This window comes from Heteronotia binoei, chromosome 17, assembly GCF_032191835.1.
Source record: "Heteronotia binoei isolate CCM8104 ecotype False Entrance Well chromosome 17, APGP_CSIRO_Hbin_v1, whole genome shotgun sequence".
Lineage (NCBI taxonomy): Eukaryota > Metazoa > Chordata > Lepidosauria > Squamata > Gekkonidae > Heteronotia > Heteronotia binoei.
Genome location: NC_083239.1, coordinates 39,446,211 through 39,472,767, shown reverse-complemented (window position 1 = coordinate 39,472,767; position 26,557 = coordinate 39,446,211). Strand labels below are relative to the sequence as shown.

The 26,557-nt window shown below is 49.9% G+C and overlaps 1 protein-coding gene across 1 annotated transcript; it reads right to left on the bottom strand.

Moving 5' to 3' along the window:
* LOC132585817 (hyaluronan synthase 1-like) lies at positions 1-25,151 on the bottom strand. The gene is made up of 6 exons (XM_060257696.1): positions 24,531-25,151; positions 21,982-22,207; positions 18,689-18,821; positions 15,587-16,288; positions 10,561-10,663; positions 1-777 (listed from the first exon to the last, which is right to left on the bottom strand). The coding sequence occupies exons 1-6, from the start codon at positions 25,149-25,151 to the stop codon at positions 1-3; spliced, it is 2,562 nt and encodes an 853-aa protein (XP_060113679.1).
* Between the last annotated feature and the right edge of the window lie 1,406 nt (positions 25,152-26,557).

Genomic DNA, 26,557 nt, shown 5'->3' with positions numbered 1-26,557 from the left:
CTAGCAGCCTGAGATGAAGCCTGGAGAAGATTTGTCAGGTGAGTCCAGCCACATCACTAGAAGGAAGTAGAGAACGTGATAAGGGAGCCAGCAGAAGGAAAACGTAAGGAGGAAAAGGAAGGGGCGTTTGATGAGCTCCCTGGACCAGGTGTGGTGGGGTTTCTTTTGCTTGCTTGTGTGGAGGATATAGCAAATCATCATTAAGGTGAGCAAGCACAGGAACCAGACCAGGAGAGTGGTGGAGAGAGGTCTCATGGTCATCCATCCATCCAGGTCAATTGGGGTGTCACTGGACAACATCACTGCTTCCCAGAGGTCAGCGTAACGTACACTGAATGCAAAGGACAAAGCCCAGATGACCAGAGTGGCCATCAAAGCCCACCAGAATGCCTGGGGTTGTTCAAGCCATGCAGGGCAGGCCACGGAGATGGTACAACAGGTGGTCATGGCGGCCAAGAAAATAGCCCTGGCGACGATGTGTACGGCGGTGATGCTGCTGTTCAGTATCAGGAGGGTATTGAAGCTGGAGCTCATGGACCAAACTCTGAGGGGCAGGAGCGAGATGAAGATGAAATCCACGATGGCCAGGTTGAGAGACCACATCAGGTCAATGACTCTCTCTTTCCCACGGGAGAGGATGAGGACGGTGGAGCCGTTTAACATCAGCCCGCTGAGGAAAGCCAGGCCATACGCCGCCGCCAGCATCTTTAGCGAGACTCGTGTGAACCACGCTTCTTCTTTCTTCTGAGAGCCTCTCACAGCACAGCAGGACTTGTGCTGAAGAAATTTAACAACAAAGCAGAAACAATAAAGAGAACAGTGAGGGGCACAGCAGGCAGCAATGAGGCTGCCTGATGCTGAAAAGTTGCATTAATAGGATGTCTGTCTTAGCAGAGCCCATGGAAAGACTTTGACAGGCACTGCTGAGGGACAAGAAGTGGGGGATTCAGCTAATGTGTGACAAGAAGGAGGAGGAGGAGGAAGAGGAAGGGGAGAAGGTGGAGGAGGAAGAGGAGGAGGAGAAGAGGAAGGAGGACGAGGAGGAGAAGAAAAAGATGAAGAAGGAGAAAGAGGAGGAGGAGGTGGTGGTGGAGGAGGAGATGAAGAAGAAGGAAGAAGAGGAGGAGAGGAAGAAGGAAGAGGAAAAGGAAGAGGAGGAGGGAGTGAAGGAGAAGGAAGAGGAGGTGGAGGAGGAGGAGAAAGAAGAAAAAGGAGAAGGAGGAAGAGAGGAAGAAGAAGGAAGAGCAGAAAGAGGAGGAGGTGGTGGAGGAGGAGGAGGAAGAGGAGGAGGAGAGGCAGAAGGAGGAAGAGGAAAACGAAGAGGAGGAGGAGGAGGAGGAGGAAGAGAGGAAGAAGAAGGAAGAGGAGAAAGAGGAGAAGAGGCAGAAGAGGAGATTGGATTTATACCTGTCCTTCACTCGGAGTCTCAGAGCGGTTTACAATCTCCTTCCCTTCCTCTCTCCAAAACAGACACTCTGGGAGGTAGGTGGGGCTGAGAGAGCTCTGAGAGAACTGTGGCTGGCCCATGGTCACCCAATTGGTCTTATGTGGAGGAGGCATGGGGAATCAAACCCAGTTCTCCACACTGAATTGGTCAGAAAGTTTCCACAGCAGCAAGCCACAACAGGTCAGGCGATGCCCCCTGAAAGATTTCCAGGTTGCGCTGTTTCTGGGTCCATGGATAAAGACTCCCAGAATGAGGAGTGCCTTGAAACAGTTGGCAAATGGCCCTATTGTGTAGGTTTAGTTGTCCTCATGGAACCCAGACCTCGGCTATTGGGTATAGTGATTAATTCTTTTAGCAAAGATTCCAAGAGCTGTCACTTCAGTCAGCACTGTAGCGATAAACTGGTTTACAGTAACCCGGCAGACAACTCATAAGCACATTAAAATGCGAACTTAGATTTCACAGACTTCAGTTGCCTATCTTTATTCTGTAAGATATGTTTTTGAAGCTTCAGATGACCCTGAAGCAGGGGGAGAACCTCCAAACTGGGGGATCCCTTGTCCCCACCTGGCGATTGGCAACTTTACTCACCCTCCAAATCATCCATTTTCTCTAGGGGCTTTGATTTCTGTAGTCTGGGGATGAGCTGTAATTCTGGGGGATCTCCAGGTCCCACTGGGAGGCTAGCATCCCTATCCCAGGTCCCCCCTGGCCGCTGGTGCGGGATGGGAGTAGGGTTGCCACTTCCAAGTTGAGAAATTCCCGGAGATTTGGGGATGGACCCTGGGGAAGGCAGGGACTTCAGTGGGGTACAATAACAGAGTCCAGCCTTCAAAGCAGCCATTTCTTCCAGGGGAACTAATCTCTGTAGTGTGGTTGTCAACTTAGCTCCCAGTGGGGGGAGCACACTTTGTGTGCAATCTTTGTGCTCATGGCACACTGACGTCCCCTGGAAGTGAAATCACCGTGCTGGGCACATTGTGCGGGGACTCTCTAGCAATTTAGATTAAAAAAACTCTATGGTGCCATAGAGTTTTTACCCAAATTGCTAGAGTGTCCCCTCACAATGTGCCTGGCATGATGATGTCACTTCCAGGTGCTGTCATTGCGCTGAGCACATTGTGTGCAATGGAGCTCTGTGGTATATTTGGCTTCAAACCGTTGAGTTTTGTCCCAAACCAGAAACCGGAAGTAGACTTGAAAAGGTCAGTTGGGGGTGGGATTTCCCCCTGCCAGTCAACTGGCAGGTGGTGGGCAAGAACTTCTGAAAGTGGAAGTTCCCCCGCTCCCCCTGGGGGGGCTGGCAACTCTATCTCCCATCCAAATCCTAGTCAGGGCTGACCTTGCTTGGCTTCTGAGCATTAACAAGATTGGGCTAGCCTGGGCAATCCAGGTCAGGAGGGTTTTTTTAAAATATATCTAGCCTCCATAATGAATTTGGACTGTCTGAGCCCCTGTAGGCTTGGGGAGCAGAGCCACCAGCTCTCCCCTGGGGAGAAAAGCAGGCAGTTCAGTTCAGGTTCCAGCCTGTTAGACACAGTTGCAGTCATGTTTCCCTGTTGCCAGTTTTCTACAAGAAAAGGTTGAACGCAGCAGCTGCCCTTGGTCTCAATATTTATCAGCTCAGATCAATGTGGAATGGAGGAGCAATGCACCAGCTGTGGGAAGATGCCCCCTTATCGAGGTGGTGTTTCTGTACACCTTAGCAGCCTCTGCATTCGAGTAAATCTCTGGGGCCCTTTCACAGGGGCTGTCTTGTTTTGTTTTGTTTTTGCGTTCCAGGTGCCCTGAATTCCGATGCAAAAGTTTACTCTACGAGGGCTAGAAGGCAAATTTGATTTTTAAATGGGACGTCTTCTGCATTCAAGCCAACGTTCGTGGCATTCTCAACGCGAGGCCTTGTGGGTGAAAATGCATTCTCGTTTGGCACCGCTTGTAAGAAAACGTTCTAAGCAGCTGATTCTTCAGGGGGGTCACATGGAGGCTGCTGCTACATGACAGGAGGCTTGTCTGAAAGCCCCGCTAGGTATTTTCTTGCATGGGGGCAAAGAGTTTTCCCTCCTTCTATTGAGTTGCCAGGGACAACTTGAAACCTTAATTAAAAAGTTAGAAGGCTGGGCGGTGGGGCGGTAGTTCATCCTTCTCCGCCCAACCCATGGAGTACAGTTTCGCTTTGGGAAGCTGCTGCCCGGGGATTAGCTCAATGGCGCAGTCTGTAGGGCGGTGGGGCGGTAGTTCATCCGCTTCCTTCTCGCTAAATGCCAGCTTTAAGTCTCGGTACTCCTTGGGGATGGAGGCGACTTCCTCAAGTGTGAGGCACGCCCGCATGTTTTGGGGGGGGGGGGCGTGCGGCCCCCACTCGGGGCGCCAGTGGTGATGCTCGCACCTCCAATCTGGGAACCGGACGATCTGTTCCTCCCACCTTATGTCGGGTTGGTGGCGGGCGAGCCAGGCTGAGCCAACTACCACGTCGAAAGAGCAGGAGGGGGCAATTACGAAAGTTTCAATTCCCCAATGCTCCTCGGTCCCTACCGGGACCGCCTGAGTTTCTAAAACACACGGTTCCCCCCTCATGGGCCCCCCGTCCATTTGCTGAAACTGCATCGGTTGTGGCAGGGGCGAAGTGGCTAATCCCAGCGCCTCAACTAGGCGGGGGGTGATCAAGTCCCTGTTACACCCTGAGTCGATTAGGGCTCGGGCGTGCATGAATCTCTTTAGGTTCGGGTTTAGGAGGGTAACGGCCATAAAAAGTAAACCCCCAGTTGCTCTCACCGTGAGGAGTGCCGGCTGTTGCTGGACCTGCTTTGCGGCACCCATTAAAGCAGGTCGCTGTCGTTTCCCGCCGACTCGGTGTCATCCGACTCCTCGGTCGACTCCTCGACTGCCGCCAGGCTGGTGGTAAAATCCTCGTCAGTCGCCAAGGAAGTGGCGACGGAGCCCCGACTGGGCTCCTTCGACCGGCTGCTCTTCTTCTTCTTCGGGCCCGGGGTGGTTGGCCGCGCCGTGGGTGGCGTGGATCCCGCTTTCCCAGGGCAGTTAGCAGCAAGATGATTTGGGTCCCCGCATTGGAAGCATTTGCGGGCGGGAGACGGGGTGGAGGTCGTCGGGGCCTTCTTCCCTTCAGATTTAGTTGGGGTGTGTTTGGCTCCCTTTCTCGCTAGTTGCTGTCTCCTCATCCCCACGTGTTGGAGGTTGGTCTCCACCTCCCCGGCCAGTTGGATCCAGCCGACCAGCGTATCGGGCCTTCCCTGACTGTAACAGCGGTCGAGGATGCTCGGATTCAACCCGTTGATGAACGCGGTGTATTTCATGACCTCGTTCCATCCCCTTGCTGCCGCGCAGTACCCCAGGAATTCGGTGGCGTACTCGCGGGTGGAGCGGTTGCCCTGTTCGATGCGTTGGAGGGCAGCGACCGCCTTCTCCTCCCGTAAGGGATCTCCATACTGGCGGAGCATCGCGTGCAGGAACCCTGCCACGGTAGCTAATTCGGGCTTTCTTCCCATGAAGAGCCCCACGTACCACTTGCGGGCCGCCCCTCTCAGTCGAGACGCTATGTGGTACACTCGGCTGGCTTCGGTCGGGTAATCGGCACCCCAGTGGGTGAAGAACGTGTCGCACTGGATAGTAAAGTATTCCACGTCCTCCGGATTCCCATCGAACGTAATCTTCAACTCTCTTCCCCGTCCCTCGGCCCCACCTGGCGCTCGCGGTGCCCCAGGCGGCGGCGCTGGGCCCGGTATGGCCGGCGGGATCGGGACGGGTGGCGCAGGCGGCGCCGGGGCGGCCGGGGCCCCTGGTGCAGGTGGCGCTGGCGGTGCCGGAGCCGGCGGGGCCGGAGGTGCCGGGGCTGCTGGGCCCACCGGGGCCGGCGGCGCCGGGGCGGCCGGAGCTTGCGGGGCGGGGGCCGGTGGGGCGACGGGCGGCTGCCCCAGTGGCAACACTCCATACGGTATCCCCAGGACCGCGGTTTGCAAGGTGCGGAGCTGGTCGTGGATAGCGCCCAGGTTCTGCTGCATCTCCTCGGCCATCGTCACGCGGGAGCGGTGCACGTCGCCGTGGATCTCCCGCACCCAATCGAATAATTCGTTGCGGAGGGTCCGGATCGGGTCCTCCCCCCCTCGGGGCTCCGCGCCCTCCGCCTGGCCCTCGTCGTCGTCTCCTGCCCCTCCTTCGCCCAACATGCTTCGGTACCGCTGCTCCGCGGCGTCGATGGCTGCCGTGGACTTCCGTGGGCTCCAGGTTCGCGGAGCCGGGAAAGCGGCGTCGACCGAGAAGGGCGCTGGAACCTTAATTTTGCGTCGGACCCCCGTCACGTTTGGGTCGAGCGGCGGGTCCTCCGATGGGGTGGTGGGCTCTCCGTCGTCTGGTACTTTTGCCGCCATCGGGCCAAGCCTCCAGTACAGATAAGCCACGAACAATGGGATTACTGTTATAATGTCAGAACTCAAGAACGTCAAACGGATCCCATACTTAGTTACAAAGCTAGGATTTTATTGAAGAGAACTAGGTGCTGGAAAAGGCAAGATAACAGTAATGGCGAGAGCCAGCATCAGCTTGATTTTATACACGTAAAGCAAACATCTCACAAAGCCACAATTCACATCTCAGGGCGCAGCTGTCTTCTCACCATCACTATCAGTAGAGAGGATGCCTCCCTACTTCGAAGGCCATGCTGTTCGGCTTCAAAGGGTCCCAGTGTGAGAATGTGCAGAGACAAGACATAATTCATTCTACAGCCCCAAATATTTTGGATACCAGTGGGGCAAGGTTAATTACTATTCAGGCACTCTGGGTTAAGCAGAGGTTACAACATGGAGTCAGTTTGGTTCAGTTACAATACAGCTTTAAGGCACAGTAAAACTACCATACAGCATTGGTCACATTATAGGGGACCAGCAGCAAAGATACAAGTTCTGACATAAACGAGGAAGCGTGGAGCTGACTGAAGATGAGATTGAAGTAGGGTTGCCAATCCCCAGGTGGGGGCAGGGGATCGCCCAGTTTGGAGGCCCGCCTCCCACTTCAGGGTCATCAGAAAGCAGGGGAAGGGAGGGAAATGTCTGCTGGGCACTCCATTATTCCCTAGGGAGACAAATTCCCAAAGGGTGTACTGGATAATTGATCTGTGGGTATCTGGGGCCCTGGAGGGGGCGCTGTTTTTTGAGGCAGAGGCACCAAATTTGCAGCATTGCATCCAGTGCCTTTCCTTCAAATGCCCTCCAAGTCTCAAAAGGATAGGACCAGGGGATCCAATTCTATGAGCCCCAAAAGAGGGTGCCTATATCCTTCATTATTTCCAATGGTGCGAAGGCATTTAAAAGGTATGTGGTCCCTTTAAATGTGATGGCCAGAACTCCCTTTGGAGTTCAATTGTGCTTGTCACACCCTTGCTCCACCCCCAAAATCTCCTGGCTCCACCCCCAAAGTCCCCAAATATTTCTTGAATTGAACTTGGCACCCCTAGATTGAAGGGTGGAGGGCAGAATTAGGGATGCCAGTCTCCATCCCCTGAATGACAGCTTAGCTCCAGGCTACAGAGATCTGGAGATAGTGGATGGTTTGGAGAGTGGAGTCTATGGCCTTGTACCCCACTGAGGTCTCTCTCCTCCCAGGCTCTACTCTCAAATCTCCAGGAGCTTCCGAACCTGGAGCCGGCAACCCCATCCCACCCCTCACCAGTGGCCAGGGGGACCTGGCAATTCTAGATGGAAGGCATGTAGATGTGTGAGAGAACTAGGGTTGCCTGCTCTGTGTTGGAAAATACTTGGAGACTGTGGGGGTGGAGCCAGGAGAAGGCGGGATTTGGGGAGGGGAGGTGCCTCAGCATGGTCCAATGCCACAGAGCCCACCCTTCCAAGCAGCCATTTTCTCCAGGGAATCTGATCTTTGCCAGCTGGAGATCAGTAGTCAAATCAGGAGATCTCCAGGTCCCACCTGGAGGCTGGTATCTTTAGCAGAGAGCAGGAGCATCTGGTGGCGGGCAGAGAAAGGGGAGGGCACCTTGGCAATCTCTGCTCCCCCCCATAAAAAGACAAACCCTGGAACTGGCCCCGATTCAGAAGAAGAAGAAGAAGAAGAAGATATTGGCTTTAACCCGCCTTCCACTCCGAAGAGTCTCAGAGCGGCTCAGAATCTTCTTTACCTTCCTCCCCCACAACAGGCACCCTGTGAGGTGGGTGGGGCTGGAGAGGGCTCTCACAGCAGCTGCCCTTTCAAGGACAACTCCTGCTATAGCTATGGCTGACCCAAGGCCATTCCAGCAGATGCAAATGGAGGAGTGGGGAATCAAACCCGGTTCTCCCACCATACCAAGCTGGCTCTCCACATTTCAATGGCATACAGAACTCAATCCTTTCAAAACATCCACTCCTGTTACTCTGCTCCTCCTGCACCGCCTTCCAGCATGACAACCATCCAAAAGGCAAAACTGGTTGTCCTGAGGTGGAGGCCGACAGAATGGTGGGCCATGAGGCCAGAGGCTGTCACTTCCTGTCCATACTGCCGCATTCACACTTGCAGGGCTTTCTTGTAGCAGGAACTCCTTTGCATATCAGGCCACACCCCGCTGATCTAGTCAATCCTCCTGGAGCTTCCCATAGGCCCTGTAAGAAGAGTCCTGTAAGCTTTGGGAGGACTGGCTACATCAGGGGTGTGTCTAGCAGGGGCTCCTTTGCATATTAGGCTCCCGGCGCGATCAGAGGAGCGCGCCAAAGCTGGTCCTTACCGGCTTCGATGCGGCTGGTGCAGCTTCTAATCCTTTGAAGAGCCAGTGAGAGGAGACTTCGCTCCCCCTCACTTCCGGTTTCGGGAAGGAAGGGAAGCGAAGTCTTCTCCCGTGGGCTCTTCAAAGGATAAGATACTGCACCAGCCACATCGAAGCTGGTAAGGACCAGCCTCGGTGCGGCGCACGGGGAGGGAAGGTGGCGGCAGTGGGGGGCGGTGGCGGGGGGTGTCAGGGGAGCAGGAGGGGGAACCTGCCTGTGGGCTGGTGCTGCTTACGATTCAGCAGCAACCAAATTAAATACACCTAGCAAGACCGGGGGAGAGGGGGTGGGATTAATGCAACACTGCTTAATTGTCATCATTTATACAGGTTCTGGAGTGCAATTTTAACTGGTTTGTTTAAAAGCTCCAGGTGTTTAGGGAACTGTTTGCTTATGAGAATGCTGCCTGGCAGGATTCAGCCAGGAGTAAATGGAGCAGGTCCGGAGACAGACTATATTGCATTACATGGATGCTGGAGGGCTTTGCTTTTATTGCTCAGGATTTATAAGCCATTGCTGCTTCATCAGTTCAGGGCGCGTAATAACACTTGCCTCTCTCGTTCAGCTTCACGAGTCGCCCAGAGACAGATCTCGGCTTTTTCCATTTAATCATCGGGGCGGGGAGGTTGAGAAGCTGTTGCTTTGATCCGGCGAGTCCTAAACGGCTAAAGAAACTCAGAAAAGCACTAAGGGCTTCCCTGTTCTTTCTCACAGAAGGACACTTCTAAAGAAACTCGCAACTGTGAATCTGCCTCGTCCACTAAAGTTAATAGGGACACCCAGGGAAGTTTTTTTGGGTTTTTTTTTTAGCAGGAATGCAGTTCTGGCTGGCTAGGCATTGGGGTGCGTGGCCTAATATGCATATGAGTTCCTGCTAGGCTTTTCCTACAAAAAAGCCCTGGGTGAAACAATGGTGATGTCAGGGGGTGTAGCTTAATATGCAAATGAGTTTCTGCTGGGCTTTTCTGGCAAACAAAAAAAGCCCTGGAGATGCCTACTAATGTCTGAGTATAGAGGCATGCCAAGGACTTGTAGCATGGGGGAAATGACATTGTTTTGTCCACGTCCAACTGGCTGGGCTGCCCCTTGGCCAGAAAACAGGGGTTTGTTGTGGTGTTGCTATAGTGAGGGGATTCCCCCTCCCCAATTCACTTTTTTTCAGATATAGCTATTGATTCCTCTCATTCTCTTTTAAGATAGATGAAGACTCTTTAGCTTGGGACTCTTTAGCTTGGAGAAACGTCGACTGCGGGGTGACATGATAGAGGTTTACAAGATAATGCATGGAATGGAGAAAGTAGAGAAAGAAGTACTTTTCTCCCTTTCTCACAATACAAGAACTCGTGGGCATTCGATGAAATTGCTGAGCAGCCAGGTTAAAACGGATAAAAGGAAGTACTTCTTCACCCAAAGGGTGATTAACATGTGGAATTCACTGCCACAGGAGGTGGTGGCGGCCACAAGTATAGCCACCTTCAAGAGGGGTTTAGATAAAAATATGGAGCAGAGGTCCATCAGTGGCTATTAGCCACAGTGTATGTGTGTATATAACATTTTTTGCCACTGTGTGACACAGAGTGTTGGACTTGATGGGCCGTTGGCCTGATCCAACATGGCTTCTCTTATGTTCTTATGTTCTTAAGACAGGTAGCTATGTTAGCCTATCTGTAGCAAAAGAAAAGAGTCCAGGAACACCTTAAAGACTAACACAATTCGTGGCAGAGTGTGAGCTTTTGTGAATTATGCAGTGACTCACAGAAGCTCATACCCTATCACAGATTTTGTTAGTATCTATCTATCTATCTATCTATCTATCTATCTATCTATCTATCTATCTATCTATCTATCTATCTATCTATCTATCATCTATCAGATTTTTATTCTACCCTCCCCAAATGTGCTCAGAGCGGATTCCAACAAAGCAGAGTCAATGACCAGGGCCTGTCTGGCACCCTGGGCTAGGCTAACGTCTGTTGCCCCTCCCCCTGCGCTGAGAATGTCACCGAGTCACATGGGGGCGGCCAATTCAGCGCCCCTAGAAGGCTGGCATCCTAGGCTATCGCCTTGTTTGCCTAGTGGGAGGGCTGGCCCTGTCAAGGACTCGTTACAATAAATTACAATAAAATTTAAAAACATCAAAAGAATAAAATTTCAGAGGCAGCAGCAATTACGGAAAAGGTGCTACTGGACTATAACTCTTAGGGGACAGGTTTCACTCACGGGAAATCAGTCCAGACCTAATGTTAACTTCAGCCCTTGCCATGGTTTTTATGCACCACCAGATGGTGCTGTAGTGATAGGACAGGTTGGTTCAGACTGGTATTGTCTGCCTCTGAGCATCTGCACTACAGAACGAAATTCTGAAAATTCGTGGAACCGGCCTCCCTGCTCCTCCTCACTTTGAATGCCTCTTTGAACAAAACCGAACGGATTAAAACCTGACTCCAAATTCCTAAAAAGGAGGAAACAAATGGCTCTTTGGGATTCAGGGATAAATACGATAGAGAGGAATTAAGAGAGTCAGGGCTTTTTTTCTGTATCAGGAACTCCTTTGCATATTAGGCCACACACCTCGATGTAGCCAATCCTCCAAGTGCTTACAGGGCTCTTATTCCAGGGCCTACTGTAAGTTATCGGGGGATTGGCTACATCAGGGATGTGTGGCCTAATATGCAAAGTTCTTGCTACAAAAAAAGTCCTGGTTTCTGTTAGCGACGCTGGATTCTTGTGTGCTTTTTAACTGAGGAGAGTCTGCATTTTTTTGAAGCAGGACCCTCTTCTAAACCTACTGCATTCTGGGGGCCTATCTGCAGAGGGAACATGTGCCACTTCCCCTCCACCTGACTTTTTTTTTTTTGCAAGTAAGTAAGTTAAGCCTGGACTTGACTCAAGCCCAGAGGAGAGGATGGAACTAGGAACAGCCATCCAAACAAGACCGGGACTGAGCATTCGTTCCCCTTTATTTTCCCGGTAATTTCAACCTGACCCAACGGAGAATCTCTGTCTGAGCTGAGAAACAAACACCTCTCCCCCTAGCCATCTTCCTATGGTTGCCAACACTGGGTAAGGAAGTTCCCGGAGATTTAGGGGTTGAGTCTGGGGAGGGCATGTTTAGGTAGAGGAAGAGGGAGGGAACTCATTGGGGTACAATGCCACAGATTCCACCCTCCAAAGTAGCCATTTTCTCCAGGGGAACTGATCTCTGTTGTTTGGAGATGAGTGATAAAACTGGGAGACCACCATGCCCCACTGGAAGGTTTAAATTGGTGGAATTCACAAAGAATCACATGAAGGAGTCCCGATGAACAGGAAGTCGACTTGGCACTCCAGCTTCGATTACTCTTCCAGCATAGCATCCTTGACAATGGAGGCACAGATAGCAGCCACCGCTAAATCCGCCTTCTTCCATCTCAGAAGGGCGAGGCAGTTGGCCCCCTTCCTGAAACGTAGCGACCTGGCAACACTGATCCATGCAACGGTCACCTCAAGATTAGACTACTGTAATGCCCTCTACATGGGGCTGCCCCTATGCTGAACTCGGAAACTGCAGCTAGTGCAGAATGCGGCGGCCAGGCTGTTAGTGGGACTACCTCGGTGGGAACACGTGCAGCCTGGGCTGAGGGAGCTGCACTGGCTTCCAATTGTGTTCCGAGTTCGCTACAAGGTGCTGGTTATCACCTTTAAAGCCCTATATGGCCGAGGACCTGCCTACCTTAGGGACCGCCTCTCTCCATATGTTCCCCAGAGAACATTGAGATCTAGTTCCCAAAATCTCCTAAAAATCCCTGGGCCTAGGAAGGCCAAACTGAAAGCAACGAGGGAGCAGGCCTTCTCAATAATGGCTCCCCACTGGTGGAATCAGCTACCGGAGGAAGTGCGAGCCCTGCGCATAACCAGTTCCACAGGGCTTGCAAAACTGTCCTCTTTCAACAAGCCTATAAGGTGGAACCCTGAAAGTGACATCTGGCCATCTGGATATATATATTACTGTAATGTAGCACCTCTAATTATTGTGGTTTTTAAAATATTTATGTAAGTGTCTTTTAACCGTATTTATTAATTGCATTTTATTATATCAATTGTATTATTATAATCAGGGGTCCTCAACCTTTTTAAATAGGGGGCCAGTTCACTGTCCCTCAGACTGTTGGAGGGCCGGGCTGCCGTTACTGTACAAGGCCGCGGGCTGTCAGTTCTCCGTCTTCTGCATCTCTCTCCCTTCCCCACACCACACACCCCGGCCTGGGAACTCACCTCACCTCGGTATCGCCTCACACTCTCTCCGCCGCCTCAGCCCAGTGCCGGAAGGGTGCGTTGCTAACGCGAGTTTAGGTCGAACGTCACTTCCGGTCTGATTTTGCCATAACCCGGCGGGCCGCATAAACGTCCTCAGTGGGCCGCATCTGGCCCGCGGGCCGTAGGTTGAGGACCCCTGATTATAATCATGGTACACACCATGTCTTGTGAGCCGCCCTGAGCCTGCCTCAGCGGGGAGGGCGGGATATAAATAAAAGATTATTATTATTATTAGCATAGGATACTTCAAGAAGTTATAAAAAACATGAAGGTTCTTTCTACCATATGTGGTGGACTTGTGAAAGAGCAAAAAAGTATTGGCAGATGATTCAGCAAGAAATTTCAAAGATCTTGGGATATGAATTCAAGAAAGTTGCAGAGACTTTTCTGTTGGGATTACAAATGGAAAAATTTCCAAAAGAAGATAGAACTGTAATTTGGTACTTGCTTTCAGCTGCTAGGACATTATATGCGCAGTTGTGGAAGCAAGAAAAAATATCAGAGAAATGGGATTGGATTATAAAAGTTATGACATGGAGTGAAATGGACAAATTAACAAGAATATTAAGAGACTATGATTTAGAAATTTTTAAGATGGAGTGGAAAAAGTTTAGAAGATATGTAGAAAAAGAGTGGAAAATAAAAGGACATTGGACAATTTTTGATAATGATTAAGTTTAAAAAAAGAGAAGAATATAATTTTTTGTTTTAATAGTTAAGGGTACCTTTAAATATTTGCATTTTAAGTAAATAACACCGGCGGGGGTCAAGTAACGGGGGGAGGGGTGGGTAGAAAGTAATATATGGGGTAGATAAAAGAAGTTTTTAAAGATGTAAGAAATAGATTTATTACCATATGTTACCAATAAAATTGTTTTAACCCACTCTTCCAGCATAGGATACTTCAAGAAGTTATACAAGGAAGACAATCCAAAATTCAACTTTTAAAGTTACTTCAGCATTCCAAAACTGCCCAAAAGCTTTCAAACAAATCCACCATCAGGGACACCAAGTCTCCAAAACAATTTTACAAACCGGCTTATGCTCAAAATGGCTCAAGGCCATAGATTCCACCCTCCTCAGCGTCCATTTTCTCCAGGGGAACTGATCTCTGTTGTCTGGGGATGAGCGGTAATATTGGGAGATTGCCAGGCCCCACTGGGAGGTTAGCAAGCCTGTTCTTTCCCAGTGCCAAGACAAATAAATCCCTAAACTACGTTTGCTATATCTGTGTCATCAAAATATCTTACCTGTGCTTGACTTCAGGTAGAGGAGGAGCGCATTCTGGCTTATCTGCAGCTAAGACAGAGTCCTGCTTCCTTGGTGACAGGAAGTGCCTGTCTATCAAATGTGACCTGCTAGGCAGCTCAAAGGCAAAGAGGCTGCCTGTGCAAAACCTCAGGCCACGTTCACCATGTCTGATATGCGCACGTGGAAACCCCTACTCGATGCCACCAGATACCTTTGCAACCACTTGCTGCAAACTCTTTCCCTTATGCTCTGTGCAGGATGGTCAGCTCAACCACAGCAGGCCTTGAGGGGCCAGAAGGAAACTTCTTGACTCGTTTATATCTCCAGATACAGTGGAAATGAAACGGTGTGCAATTTTCAATGCAGGGCAGGTGGATTTGCGTTTGGGGTGGGTTTTTTTTTTTTGCAAGTTGTAACTGAGACCCCCTCCCCCTTCCCCTGGGATTCCTTCAAAGTATTGGCAAGAAACCAAAGGACCATTGCATAAATATATATCCCTTTAATAGCTTTTGAATGCAAAAATTGCATAAATATATATCCCTTTAATAGCTTTTGAATGCAACAATGTTAACAGAAGTGCAGAATTAATAACATAATGATAGTCAGTACCGAACAACATAATATTAGGTATCCCAGGTACATGTAGAAGTGGGGTACAGATCCCAAACTGACTAAGGGTAGGTTGTGTTGTTAGAAAGTTTCACCGGCTAAAGGCACAAAGTTAAGAATTCAGGAGGTCTGGATGTAGAGGGCAAGAGGCATGGACCGTAGAGGGCAGAGGAACCATGTAGAGGGCAAGAGGCATGGACCAAGTAGAGGGCAGAGGAACCATGTAGAGGGCAAGAGGCCTGGACCAAGTAGATAGTAGAGGAACCATATGGAGGACAAGGGACCCGGGACCAGGTAGAGGGCAGAGGAACCATGTGGAGGGTAAGAGTCCTGGACCAGGAAGAGGGCAGAGGAACCACGTAAAAGGATGAGAGGCCTGGACCTGGTAGAGGTACCATGTAGAGGGCAAGAGGCATGGACCAAGTAGAGGGCAGAGGAACCATATAGAGGGCAAGAGGCATGGACCAAGTAGAGGGCAGAGGAACCATGTAGAGGGCAAGAGGCATGGACCAAGTAGAGGGCAGAGGAACCATGTAGAGGGCAAGAGGCCTGGACCAAGTAGATAGTAGAGGAACCATATGGAGGACAAGGGACCCGGGACCAGGTAGAGGGCAGAGGAACCATGTGGAGGGTAAGAGTCCTGGACCAGGTAGAGGGCAGAGGAACCATGTAAAAGGACGAGAGGCCTGGACCTGGTAGAGGTACCATGTAGAGGGCAATAGGCATGGACCAAGTAGAGGGTAGAGGAACCATGTGGAAGGCAAGAGGCCTGGACCAGGTAGAGAAACCATGTAGAGGACAACAGATATGGACCAAGTAGAGGGTAGAGGAACCATATGGAAGGCACGAGACCTGGACCAGGTAGAGGGCTGAGGAACCAAGTGGAGGACCTGGACTAGATAGAGGGAAGAGGAACGTTGTAGAGGGAAGAGGTTACTACATACGAACACACACACACACACAAGGGAGTTTTCATGATGCACAATGATGGGAAAAGGGCATGAAGCACTCTTTATGGGGTTTCAAGATAATGATAAAGGAAGGCCAAAGAAGGTTGTTTCCTTTGGGTGTCCACCTTGGAAAAACAGGGGTCCTTCTGCCTTTTGAAAAGCTCCTTTGGAAGTGACTGAATCAAACCACTTGACCCTTGTCTCCTCCTTACACATAGGAACTCTGACAAGCTTCCAACCTGAACCCTGTTTCTGCAGTCGATCTGTACCTTCCATGAGTTCCCAGCTCTCCACACTCCCAGGCTCTCCAGGCTCGATCTAACCTGTAGATCTGACGGCGGCGGCGGCAGACGTGACGCACTCGCACCAAGTAGAAGCCCAGCAGAATCCCCCAGTGGGCCAGACAGGCGGACAACCCGTAGCTCAGCGCTTCCAGATCCCTCCAGCCTCTCGCAGCCTCATTACAGAGGGTGAAGCTCAATCCCCCCACCACGGTCCCCCACCACGCGAGCAGAGGCAGGAGACCCAAATAGTTAGTGCGGATATGGAGCCGGCCAGAGGTGCCCCAACCCTCTGCCCAGGGCAGGGTGACCAGGGCAAAGAGCTTGGTGGGCAGCAAAATGGCCATGTAGAGGGCAGAGTAGAGGGAAGCCAGGAGCATGATGGGACTGCGGCGGAGGATGGTGGCGTACAAGGCCTTGCCCAGGCCACCCATCTGAACGCAGATGAGCATCCACAGCGAGCACCAGAGGCGGCCGCTATAAAGGACCCGCAGCGTCGTGACGGCCACCAGGAAGGGGAAGAGTCCCGAAACGATGGCCTCGTAGGCCAGCCAGGGGGATTGCCGGGGCCACCACAGGACCATGTAGGACCACTCACGGAAGTACGAACGAGACCAGCGCGTCTGCTGGGAGACCCAGCGAAGGAGGACGGAAGGTGTCTCGGAGTGGCAGACGGAACGGGGGGCATACCTGTGAAGAAGAGGGGAAAGGTGCACAGGGTTAGCCTGGTGGTGGAAGTCTAAAAGCCCAGTTAGAGGATGGCAGCAGATGGCTGCTTCTATTCATACGCCTGCCCATTCAAGGTGAGAGGTTGGGCAAAGTCCAGGAGCACAAGTCAACGTGGGGCCCATGAAGCCAGAGAGAAGACGAAGAAGACTACAGATTTATACCCCGCCCTTCTCTCTGAATCAGAGACTCAGAGCACCTTACAATCTCCTATATCAGGGTGGCCAATGGTAGCTCTCTAGATGTTTTTTGCCTACAACTCCCATCAGCCCCAGCCAGCATGGCTAGGGCTGATGGGAGTTGTAGGCAAAAAACATCTGGAGAGCTACCATTGGCAACCCCTGTCTATATCTTCTTCCCCCACAACAGACACCCTGTGAGGTGGGTGTGGCTGAGAGGGCTCTCACAGCAGCTGCCCTTTCAAGGACAACTCCTGCGAGAGCCATGGCTGAGCCAAGGCCATTCCAGCAGCTGCAAGTGGAGGAGTGGGGAATCAAAGGTCATGCGATGCTTGGGTTGAGTGAGGAGAATGGGCATGGGGACTCTGGAGGCTTGAGAAAGCCCTGATTCACCATCCACCTATGGGCCTGGGGCTGGGATTTTACTAAAACTTGTCTGTATCTTGTCTTGGTGTCTCTTAGCAGCCTTTCCTAATAGCAAGAGGGACTGTGGCTCTGGAAGAGCTCCCGCTCTGCATGCAGAAGATCCCTAGTTCAACTCCTGGCATCTCCAGCTTATAAGAACCAGGTAGTAGGTGACATGAAAGACCTCTACTGTGAGAACCGCTGCCGGTCAGAGAAGACAGTGCTGACCTTGATTGAACAATGGTCTGATTCAGTGTAAGGCAGCTTCATTGGCCTGATCCAATATGTCTTCTCTTATGTTCTTACGACCCTGCTGGTGGACCTCCAGATGGCACCTGGGTTTTGGCCGCTGTGTCACAGAGTGTTGGACTGGATGGGCCATTGGCCTGATCCAACATGGCTTCTCTTATGTTCTTACGACCCTGCTGGTGGACCTCCAGATGGCACTTGGGTTTTGGCCACTGTGTCACAGAGTGTTGGACTGGATGGGCCATTGGCCTGATCCAACATGGCTTCTCACATTCTTATGTTCATGCATGTTTGAGATATTAAATCACAGCTATTTATGGAATTTCTCTATCAATCAAGGTTGCTTGCTACCTGCACCCTTTACCATCAAACGAGATTGTCAGCCTCCAGGGGGGCACCAGCATTCTCCCAGAATCACAACCAATCTCCAGCCAATAGAGAATCTGCCACCAGAAGGAAATGGCCACTGTGGAAGGCGGGCTCTGTGGCAACCCTTCCCTGCTGACCTCCCTCCTCTCCCCAGACACTGCCTTCCCCAAGTATCGCCCCCAAATATCTAAGGATTTCCTGAGCCAGAACTGGCAACCGCTCCATTGAAGGAGGACAAAAATAATTCCTGCATGCAGCTTCTGGCTTGGTGGATGCTCCTTGTCCTCTGGCGCCCTAGGCAACTGCTAGATTCGTCTCTATGACCCTGGGAATTACCCTTATCATATAAGGGAAGTCATGTCATATCAGGCCAGTGACCCATCCAGTCCAACACTCTGTGTCACACAGTGGCCAAAACCCAAGTGCCATCAGGAGGGCCACCAGCAAGGCCAGAACTCCAGAAGCCCTCCCGCTGTTGCCCCTCAGGCACCAAGGACACAGAAGCATCACTGCCCCAGACATAAGACAATAAGAGAAGCCATGTGGGATCACACCAACGGCCCATCCAGTCCAAGACTCTGTGTCATACAGTGGCTAAAACCCAGGTGCCATCAGTGGGGCCAGAACTCCAGAAGCCCTCCCACTGTTGCATCCCAAGCACCAAGAACACAGAGCATCATTGCCCCAGACAAAGAGTTCCATCTATACCTTGTGGCTAATAGCCACTGATGGACCTCTGTTCCATCTTAAACTGTCTATGCCTGTAGCCACCACCATTACCTGAGGCCCTCGGTTCCACATGTTAATTACTCTATGGGTGAAGAAGTCCTTCCTTTAATCTGCTTACTGCTCATTAATTTCATTGAGTGCACACAAAATAGAGGTGCAGACTGACTTGGGATGTGTGATTTAGTGCACTTCGTGCCAGGGATGGAATTCTAGCATGAATTCCTTTGCATATTAGGCCTCACCCCCTGATGTAGCCAATCCTCTAAGAGCTTACAAAAAAGAGCCTTGTAAGCTGTTGGAGGATTGGCTACATCAGGGGTGTGTGGCCTAATATGCAAAGGAGCTCCCGCTAGAATTCTACCTCTGCTTAGTGCTATGTTTAACTTTCATGGAAAAACAGAACCCAAAGGGCTCTTCTCTCACATGGCCTTACTTGGTGGCATAGCCGAGACTCAGGACACGGTTGGTGAGATGCCGATCGTCCCCAAAGGTGCACCTGTTACCCATGAAGGTCTGATGATACCAGGACTCCAGGAACTGCTGCAAGAGGTCATTACGGTACATGCCTGGAAAGATGATACACCCCAAAAGATAAGAACATAAGAACATAAGAGAAGCCATGTTAGATCAGGCCAATGGCCCATCCAGTCCAACACTCTGTGTCACACAGCGGCCAATTATATATATATATATATGTATATACACACACACACATACTGTGGCTAATAGCCACTGATGGACCTCTGCTCCATATTTTTATCTAACCCCTTCTTGAAGGTGGCTATGCTTGTGGACGCCACCACCTCCTGTGGCAGTGAATTCCACATGTTAATCACCCTTTGGGTGAAAAAGTACTTCCTTTTATCCGTTTTAACCTGTCTGCTCAGCAATTTCATCGAATGCCCACGAGTTCTTGTATTGTGAGAAAGGGAGAAAAGTACTTCTTTCTCTACTTTCTCCATCCCATGCATTATCTTGTAAACTTCTATCATGTCACCCCTCAGTCGACGTTTCTCCAAGCTAAAGAGCCCTAAGCGTTTCAACCTTTCTTCATAGGGAAGGTGTTCCAGCCCTTTAATCATTTTAGTTGCCCTTTTCTGAACTTTCTCCAATGCTATAATATCCTTTTTGAGGTGCGGCGACCAGAACTGCACACAGTACTCCAAATGAGACCGCACCATCGATTTATACAGAGGCATTATGATACTGGCTGATTTGTTTTCAATTCCCTTCCTAATAATTCCCAGCATGGCGTTGCCTTTTTTATTGCAAACGGACACTGTCTTGACATTTTCAGTGAATTATCTACCATGACCCCAAGATCTCTCTCTTGGTCTGTCTCTGCCAGTTCACACCCCATCAACTTGTATTTGTAGCTGGGATTCTTGGCCCCAATGTGCATTACTTTGCACTTGGCCACATTGAACCGCATCTGCCACGTTGACGCCCACTCACCCAGCCTCAACAGATCCCTTTGGAGTTCCTCACAATCCTCTCTGGTTCTCACCACCCTGAACAATTTAGTGTCATCCGCAAATTTGGCCACTTCACTGCTCACTCCCAACTCTAAATCATTTATGAACAAGTTAAAGAGGATGGGACCCAGTACCGAGCCCTGCGGCACCCCACTGCTTACCGTCCTCCACTGCGAAGACTGCCCATTTATACTCACTCTCTGCTTCCTATTACTCAGCCAGTTTTTGATCCACAAGAGGACCTGTCCTTTTACTCCATGACTCTCAAGCTTTCTAAGGAGCCTTTGATGAGGAACTTTATCAAAAGCTTTCTGGAAGTCAAGGTAAACAACATCTATCGGGTCTCCTTTGTCCACATGTTTGTTCACCCCCTCAAAGAAATGTAACAGGTTAGTGAGGCAAGATCTTCCCTTGCAGAACCCATGCTGAGTCTTCCTCAATAACCCGTGTTCATCAATGTGCCTACTCATTCTGTCCTTGATAATGGTTTCTACCAACTTTCCCGGTATTGAAGTCAGACTGACTGGCCTGTAATTTCCCGGATCTCCTCTGGAACCCTTTTTAAAGATGGGGGTGACATTTGCTACCTTCCAGTCTTCAGGAACGGAGGCAGATTTCAATGAAAGATTACAGATTTTTGTTAGAAGATCCACAAGTTCAACTTTGAGTTCTTTCAGAACTCTCGGATGTATGCCATCCGGACCCGGTGACTTATTAGTTTTTAATTTGTCTATCAGTTGTAGGACCTCCTCTTTTGTCACCTCAATCTGACTCAGGTCTTTCAACACCCCTTCCAATATTAGTGGTTCTGGGGCGGGCAAACACTTCTCATCTTCCACGGTGAAGACGGAGGCAAAAAATGCATTCAGCTTCTCAGCCATTTCCCCATCCTCCTTCAGTAATCCTTTTACCCCATGGTCATCCAAGGGCCCCACTGCTTCCCTGGCTGGTTTCCTACTTCTAATATATTTGAAGAAATTTTTATTGTTGGTCTTTATGTTTTTTGCAATATGCTCCTCATAGTCCCTTTTTGCCTGCCTGATCACAGTCTTGCATTTGATTTGCCACTGCCTGTGTTCCCTTTTATTAATCTCACTTGGACTGGTTTTCCACCGCTTAAAGGAGTCCTTCTTACCTTTTACAGCTTCCATTACTTTGTTTGTTAACCATGCTGGCCTCTTCTTATACCTGTTTGTGCCTTTCCTAACTTGTGGTATGTATTTTATCTGAGCTTCTAGGATTATAGTTTTAAATAGGCTCCAAGCTTCCCCAAGGGTTTTGACCGTATTTACCTTTCCTTTCAGTTTCCTCCTAAGATAATGCCCTCATGAACTCACCCCATGCAGATCTCTTTCTATTGAGGTCTTTATACAGAAAGCAGGTCTCCTGTGTGACACCATGACAGGCATGTTTACTAGCAAGTAAGCCTCATTTAGGGAGGGAAGGCAGCATGGTATAGCTAAACAGGGATGGTACTTGGATGGGAGGCCACCAAGGGAGGCTCTGCAGGAGAAAGTGATAGAAACCACCTCTGATTCTCACTTTCCTTGAAAGAAGAAGAAGAAGATGTTGATATTGGATTTATATCCCATCCTAAAACTCTGAATCTCAGAGTGGTCACAATTTCCTTTACTTTCCCCCCGCAACAGACACCTGATGAGGTGGGTGGGGCTGAGAGAGCTCTTACAGCAGCTGCCCTTTCAAGGACAACTCCTACAAGAGCTATGGCTGACCCAAGGCCATTCCAGCAGCTGCAAGTGGAGGAGTGGGGAATCAAACCTGGTTCTCCCAGATAAGAGTCCGTGCACTTAACCACTACTCCAAACTGGCTCTCTACACTTTCCACCAAATCTCATTTGAGTCCACTCGGATTGGATTCCATGTTTGGGGTTGAGTTGGGCTATAAAATCTGAACTTTTATGCCATAAAATTGTCCTATGTTGGCTCAAAAAACTACCTCAGAGATCAAATCAGAACACCTGTTGTATTACACATTCAGTCTCTCATGGGAACAGTTCTTTAAGTTCTGGTTATCATCAGACATTCCTTAAATTAGTCACATAGTGATCGGATTTTTGCAAGGTTTTTGACAGGAAATGCCCAAATAACTAACAAAGGCTGCCGACTGAAGTTCCCAATCCTGAGTTCCCGGACTCTGAAGCATCTGCCCATAGTCCTGGGGCCATACAAGCTATAGGCCCTGCTCTTCCCTCCAAAACAAAGTTTGCGTGCAACTGGTAACCAGACTCACCCAGGGGGCCGCTGATGCAGGAGACGCAGTCGAAGTAAGACTGGCAGGCGCGTTCCATGTTGAAGGCCATCCAGTAGCGCAGGCTGCTCATGAAGCTGATGAATGAGTCTGATACGTTGAGGATCCGCACCTCCCCTCCGACAGCCCCGTAGCGCTCGTTGGACTCCAGTACCTTCACTAATTCCACCGTTGCCATCAAATCCAGTCTGGTGTCTGAGTCACAGACCTGGGTGGAAGTGGGGAGTTCTTAACCATAGATCTTTGCTTGTGGACACGTCCCACATTTCCTGCATAACTCCTTCCTGTCCATCTCACTTCCTCTTGAACACTTCTCTTCAGCTCCGTAAGGCTACCAGCTCTGGGTTGGGTATAGGGTTGCCAATCCCCAGGTGGAGGCAGGGGTTCCCCCAGTTTGGAGGCCCTCCCCCTGCTTCAGGGTCATCAGAAAGCTAGGGGGGAATGTCTGCTGGGCACTCCTTGATTCCCTATGGAGACTGATTCCCATAGGGTATAATAGAGAATTGATCCACAGGTATCTGGGGCTCGGAGGGGGGGACGCTGTTTTTTTGAGGTAGAGCCACCGAATTTTCAGCATAACATCTGATACCTCTTCCCAAAATACTTTCCAATTTTCAAAAGGATTGGAGCATGGGGTCCAGTTCTATGAGCCCAAAAAGAAGATGTCGCTAGCCTTCATTATTTCCAAAGGAGGGAAAGCATTTAAAAGGTGTGTGTTCCCTTTAAATGTGATGGCCAGAACTCCCTTTGGGGTTCAATTATGTTTGTCACAACCTTGCTCTTGGCTCCACCCCCAGTGTCTCCTGACTCCACCCCCCAAGTCCCCAGATATCTCTTGAATTGGACTTGGCAACCCTAGTTGGGAAATACCTGGAGATTTGGGGGGTGGAGCCTGAGGAGGGCAGGGTTTGGTAAGGGGCGATCGCCCTCAGTCAGAAAAGCCTCTGTTCACATCAGCTCTTTTCAGCTTGTCTGCTGCTCACTGCTAACTATCGTTTTTTTTAGTCTGCGCTCAAGTTCAAGGTTCTGGTTTTGACCTATAAGGCTTTAAGCGGTCAGGGACTGATGTACCTATAGGACTGTCTCCTCCAGGGCTTTTTTTGAGACAGGAACTCCTTTGCATATAAGGCCACACACCCCTGATGTAGCCAATTCTCCTGGAGCTTACAGTAAGCCCTGTACTAAGAGTCCTGTAAGCTCTTGAAGGATTGGTGACATCAGGGTGTGTGGCCTAATATGCAAAGGAGTTCCTGCTACAACCCCCCCCCCCGCTGGTCTCCTTCATTATGTCCCCAGGTTGCACTCCTCAGACCACAATCTTCTGGTGGTCCCCGGCTCTAAAGACATCTGGCTCTCCTTGACCAGGGCCAGGGCCTTCTCGGTTTTGGCCCCAGCTTGGTGGAACTCTCTGCTGAACACTATCAGGGCCCTGTGGAATCTGATGGATTTCTGCAGGGTCTGTAAGAGATGTTCTGCCAGGCCTTTGGTTGAGGACAACGACAGCCTCCATCTGGCTGGCACCCTTCTCTACTATTAACAACTTTCTGCCCTCTTCCACCTTGCCTGTGAATGTAGCTGGTAGTCAGCATTGGGTTTGTTTTCTATTTGCCATCCGGTTGTTAAAATGAATCAGAATCATAGAGTTTGAAGGGACCTCCAGGGTCATCTTGTCCAATCCCCTGCATAATTCAGGAAACTCACAAATACTTCCACCTAAATTCACAGGATCTTCATTGCTGTCAAATGGCCATCTAGCCTCAATTTAAAAACCTCCAAGGAAGGAGAGCCCACCACCTCCTGAGGAAGCCTGTTCCACTGAGGAACCGCTCTAATGGTCAGGAAGTTCTTCCTAATGTTGAGCCAGAAGCTCTTTTGATTGAATTTCAACCCATTGGTTCTGATCCTACCTTCTGGGGCCTCAGAAAACAATTCCACACCATCCTCTATATGACAGCCTTTCAAGTACTTGAAGATGGTGATCATATCACCTCTCAGCTGCCTCCTCTCCAGGCTAAACATGTCCAGCTCCTTCAACCTTTCTTCATAGGACTTGGTCTCCAGACCCCTCACCATCTTCATCACCATCTTGTCTATATCCTTAAAATGTGGTGCCCAAAATTGAACACAATACTCCAGGTGAGGTCTTACCAGAGTAGTTCTGTTCTGTTAAAGTTTTAAATTGGTTTTTATCCTGTTGTTGTTTTTATGGATATTGTGCATCACTCAGAGCCCTGTAGTAGCAGGGATTGGGTGATTCATGAATATAATAAATAACATATTCAGTCAGCTCTCATTGGTTGCCCTTGGAGAGAGGCTGTCTGTCGGTCATCAGACTTGCAGTGGCTCTCTAAGGTCTTAGGTAGAGGTCCTTCATGTCACCAACTACCTGGTTTTTATAACTGGAGATGCTGGGGATTGAACCTGGGACCTTCTGCATGCAAAGCAGCAGCTCTGCTACTGAGTCCCAGCTCCTCAGATTTGGTTCTGTACTAAGCCACACATATACTGCAGTGGAAATGAAAAATTCATACCTGGATGTAGTCCACTGAGTCCCTCAGAGCTCGAAAGGCTGTGTACATCACCTCCCGCTTCCCACCCCACTTCTGCATGATGCAAACACATCTTTTGTTCCTGATCAATGTCTCCACTTCCCGCTGTTGGGACTCCTTCAGTTCCTCTGTCTCTGGGTGACTGTGATAGTTGCCCTTCCACACATAGGTACCCAAGTCTTCACCACGAAAGATCTCCTGGAACATCTCCATCATGTACTGATCTTCAGGGCTGTTACCATCGACAACCATCACCACGGAGAGAAGGTGCTTTGGATAGGCCATGTCTCGGGCTGATTCCAGGCACTGGCGCAGGTACGAAGGGTCCTCTTGATAGGCAGAAATGGTGAGGGCCACAGTTCTGGAGAAGCTGCAAGGCAGGGCAGGTCCCTGATGCTTGCGTAGTTCCATGTAGGCAAAACATCCCTGAGCCAGGAAGTGGAGGCTCAAGAAAGCTCCATAGAGGCCTAGAGAAGCCAGGTTCAGCGGATGCCTCACCAGTTGGAAGCCCAAAGTGTAGGAGGCCAAGATGGTGGTCAGGAGAAGTAAAGAGAGGAAGTAGGTGAGGAAGCAGCGGGGGGAGGAGGCCACAGGAAATGGCATGACTACGGACTAGAAGAAAACATACGGAGAAGAAAACATAAGGATACAGCTATGAAATGTTCTCCACCTTGATGGGTCCCAAAGCAACAGACATCACTCTCCTCCATTTTTTCCCTCACAACAACCCCTTGAGGTAGGTTAGGCTGAGAATGTGTGACTGACCCAAGGTCATCCATGGCAGAGCAGGGATTCGAGCCCAGATCCTAGTCCAACACTCAAACCACGACACCACACTGGTTCTGTCTACCAGACCCCTTTCCTGTTCCTCAGTGCCTGGTCACCATCCCAGAACCTAGACTCAGCTATGCCATAAACACCAGACCCAATCGGAGTCTGACAAAATTGGGCAGCCGTTCAGCCACAATGGCTTCCTGAAGTCTCCCTCTCAGCCTCTGACAGGATTCCATACATGGCTGACAAAGGACAAGAGAACAGTTGCTCAGTCTGCAATACGGTTGCCAACCCCCAGGTGGGTAACAACTGGAATAAACCACTGAGCAATTATATGTTGCAAACAAATGCTAGAGAAATTTCTTTTGTATTCCAATTCAAATACATGTATGTTTTTTACAAACCAAAATTCTTATCAATGCCCATGAATGCAGCACGGACAAATCAAAATGCAAATGCTTCTCCGATACTTTTAAAAAACGGTGCTAAAGTCCACTGTCCTGTAACTCCTTGTCTTGAAAAATGTAGACAGTACCGATAATTGTGCCACTTTTCACCCGTGTAGCAGTATTTGCATTTTGATTTGTCTGTGCTGCATTCATGGACATTGATAAGAATTTTGGTTTGTGAAAAACATATATGCATTTGAATTAGAATACAAAATAAATTTCTCTAGCATTCGTTTGCAACATATAATTATAAAGTGGTTTGTTCTAGTGGTTACTTACCAGTACGCTGTGGTTTCCGGTTTGCCTAATCCCCAAGTGAAAGCAGGGGATCCTCCGGTTTGGAGGTCCTCCCCCCACTTCAGGGTCATCAGAAAGTGGGGGGGGGGAGGAAATGTCTGCTGGGTGCTCCATTATACCCTATGGTGACCAATTCCCAGAGGTTATGATGGAGAATTGATCTGCGGGTATCTGAGATGCTAAGGGGGCTGTTTTATGAGGCAGAGGCACCACGATTGGAGCATAGCATCCAACACCTCTCCTCAAAAGACCCTCCACATTTAAAAAAGATTGTATCAGGGGGTCCAATTCTATGAGCCCCCAAAGAAGGTGCCCCTATCCATGATTTCCAGTGGAGGGAAGGCATTTAAAAGGTGTGCAGTCCCTTGAAATGTGATGGCCACAACTCCCTTTGGAGTTCAATGATGCTTGTCACAACCTTGCTCCTGGCTCCACCCCCAAAGTCCCCAGATATTCCTTGAATTGGATTTGGCAACCCTAGTCTGCCAA

Bases quoted from the DNA above. Each gene is read 5' to 3' on its own strand.
- LOC132585817 (XM_060257696.1), bottom strand. From the start codon at position 25,151: ATGCCATTTCCTGTGGCCTCCTCCCCCCGCTGCTTCCTCACCTACTTC. The intron at 18,822-21,981 runs GTGAGTCTGGTT...TCATCTTTCCAG, and splicing joins CTGCATCAGCGGCCCCCTGG to GCATGTACCGTAATGACCTC. The intron at 16,289-18,688 runs GTAAGGCCATGT...TCTTCTTCACAG, and splicing joins AGTCTCGGCTATGCCACCAA to GTATGCCCCCCGTTCCGTCT.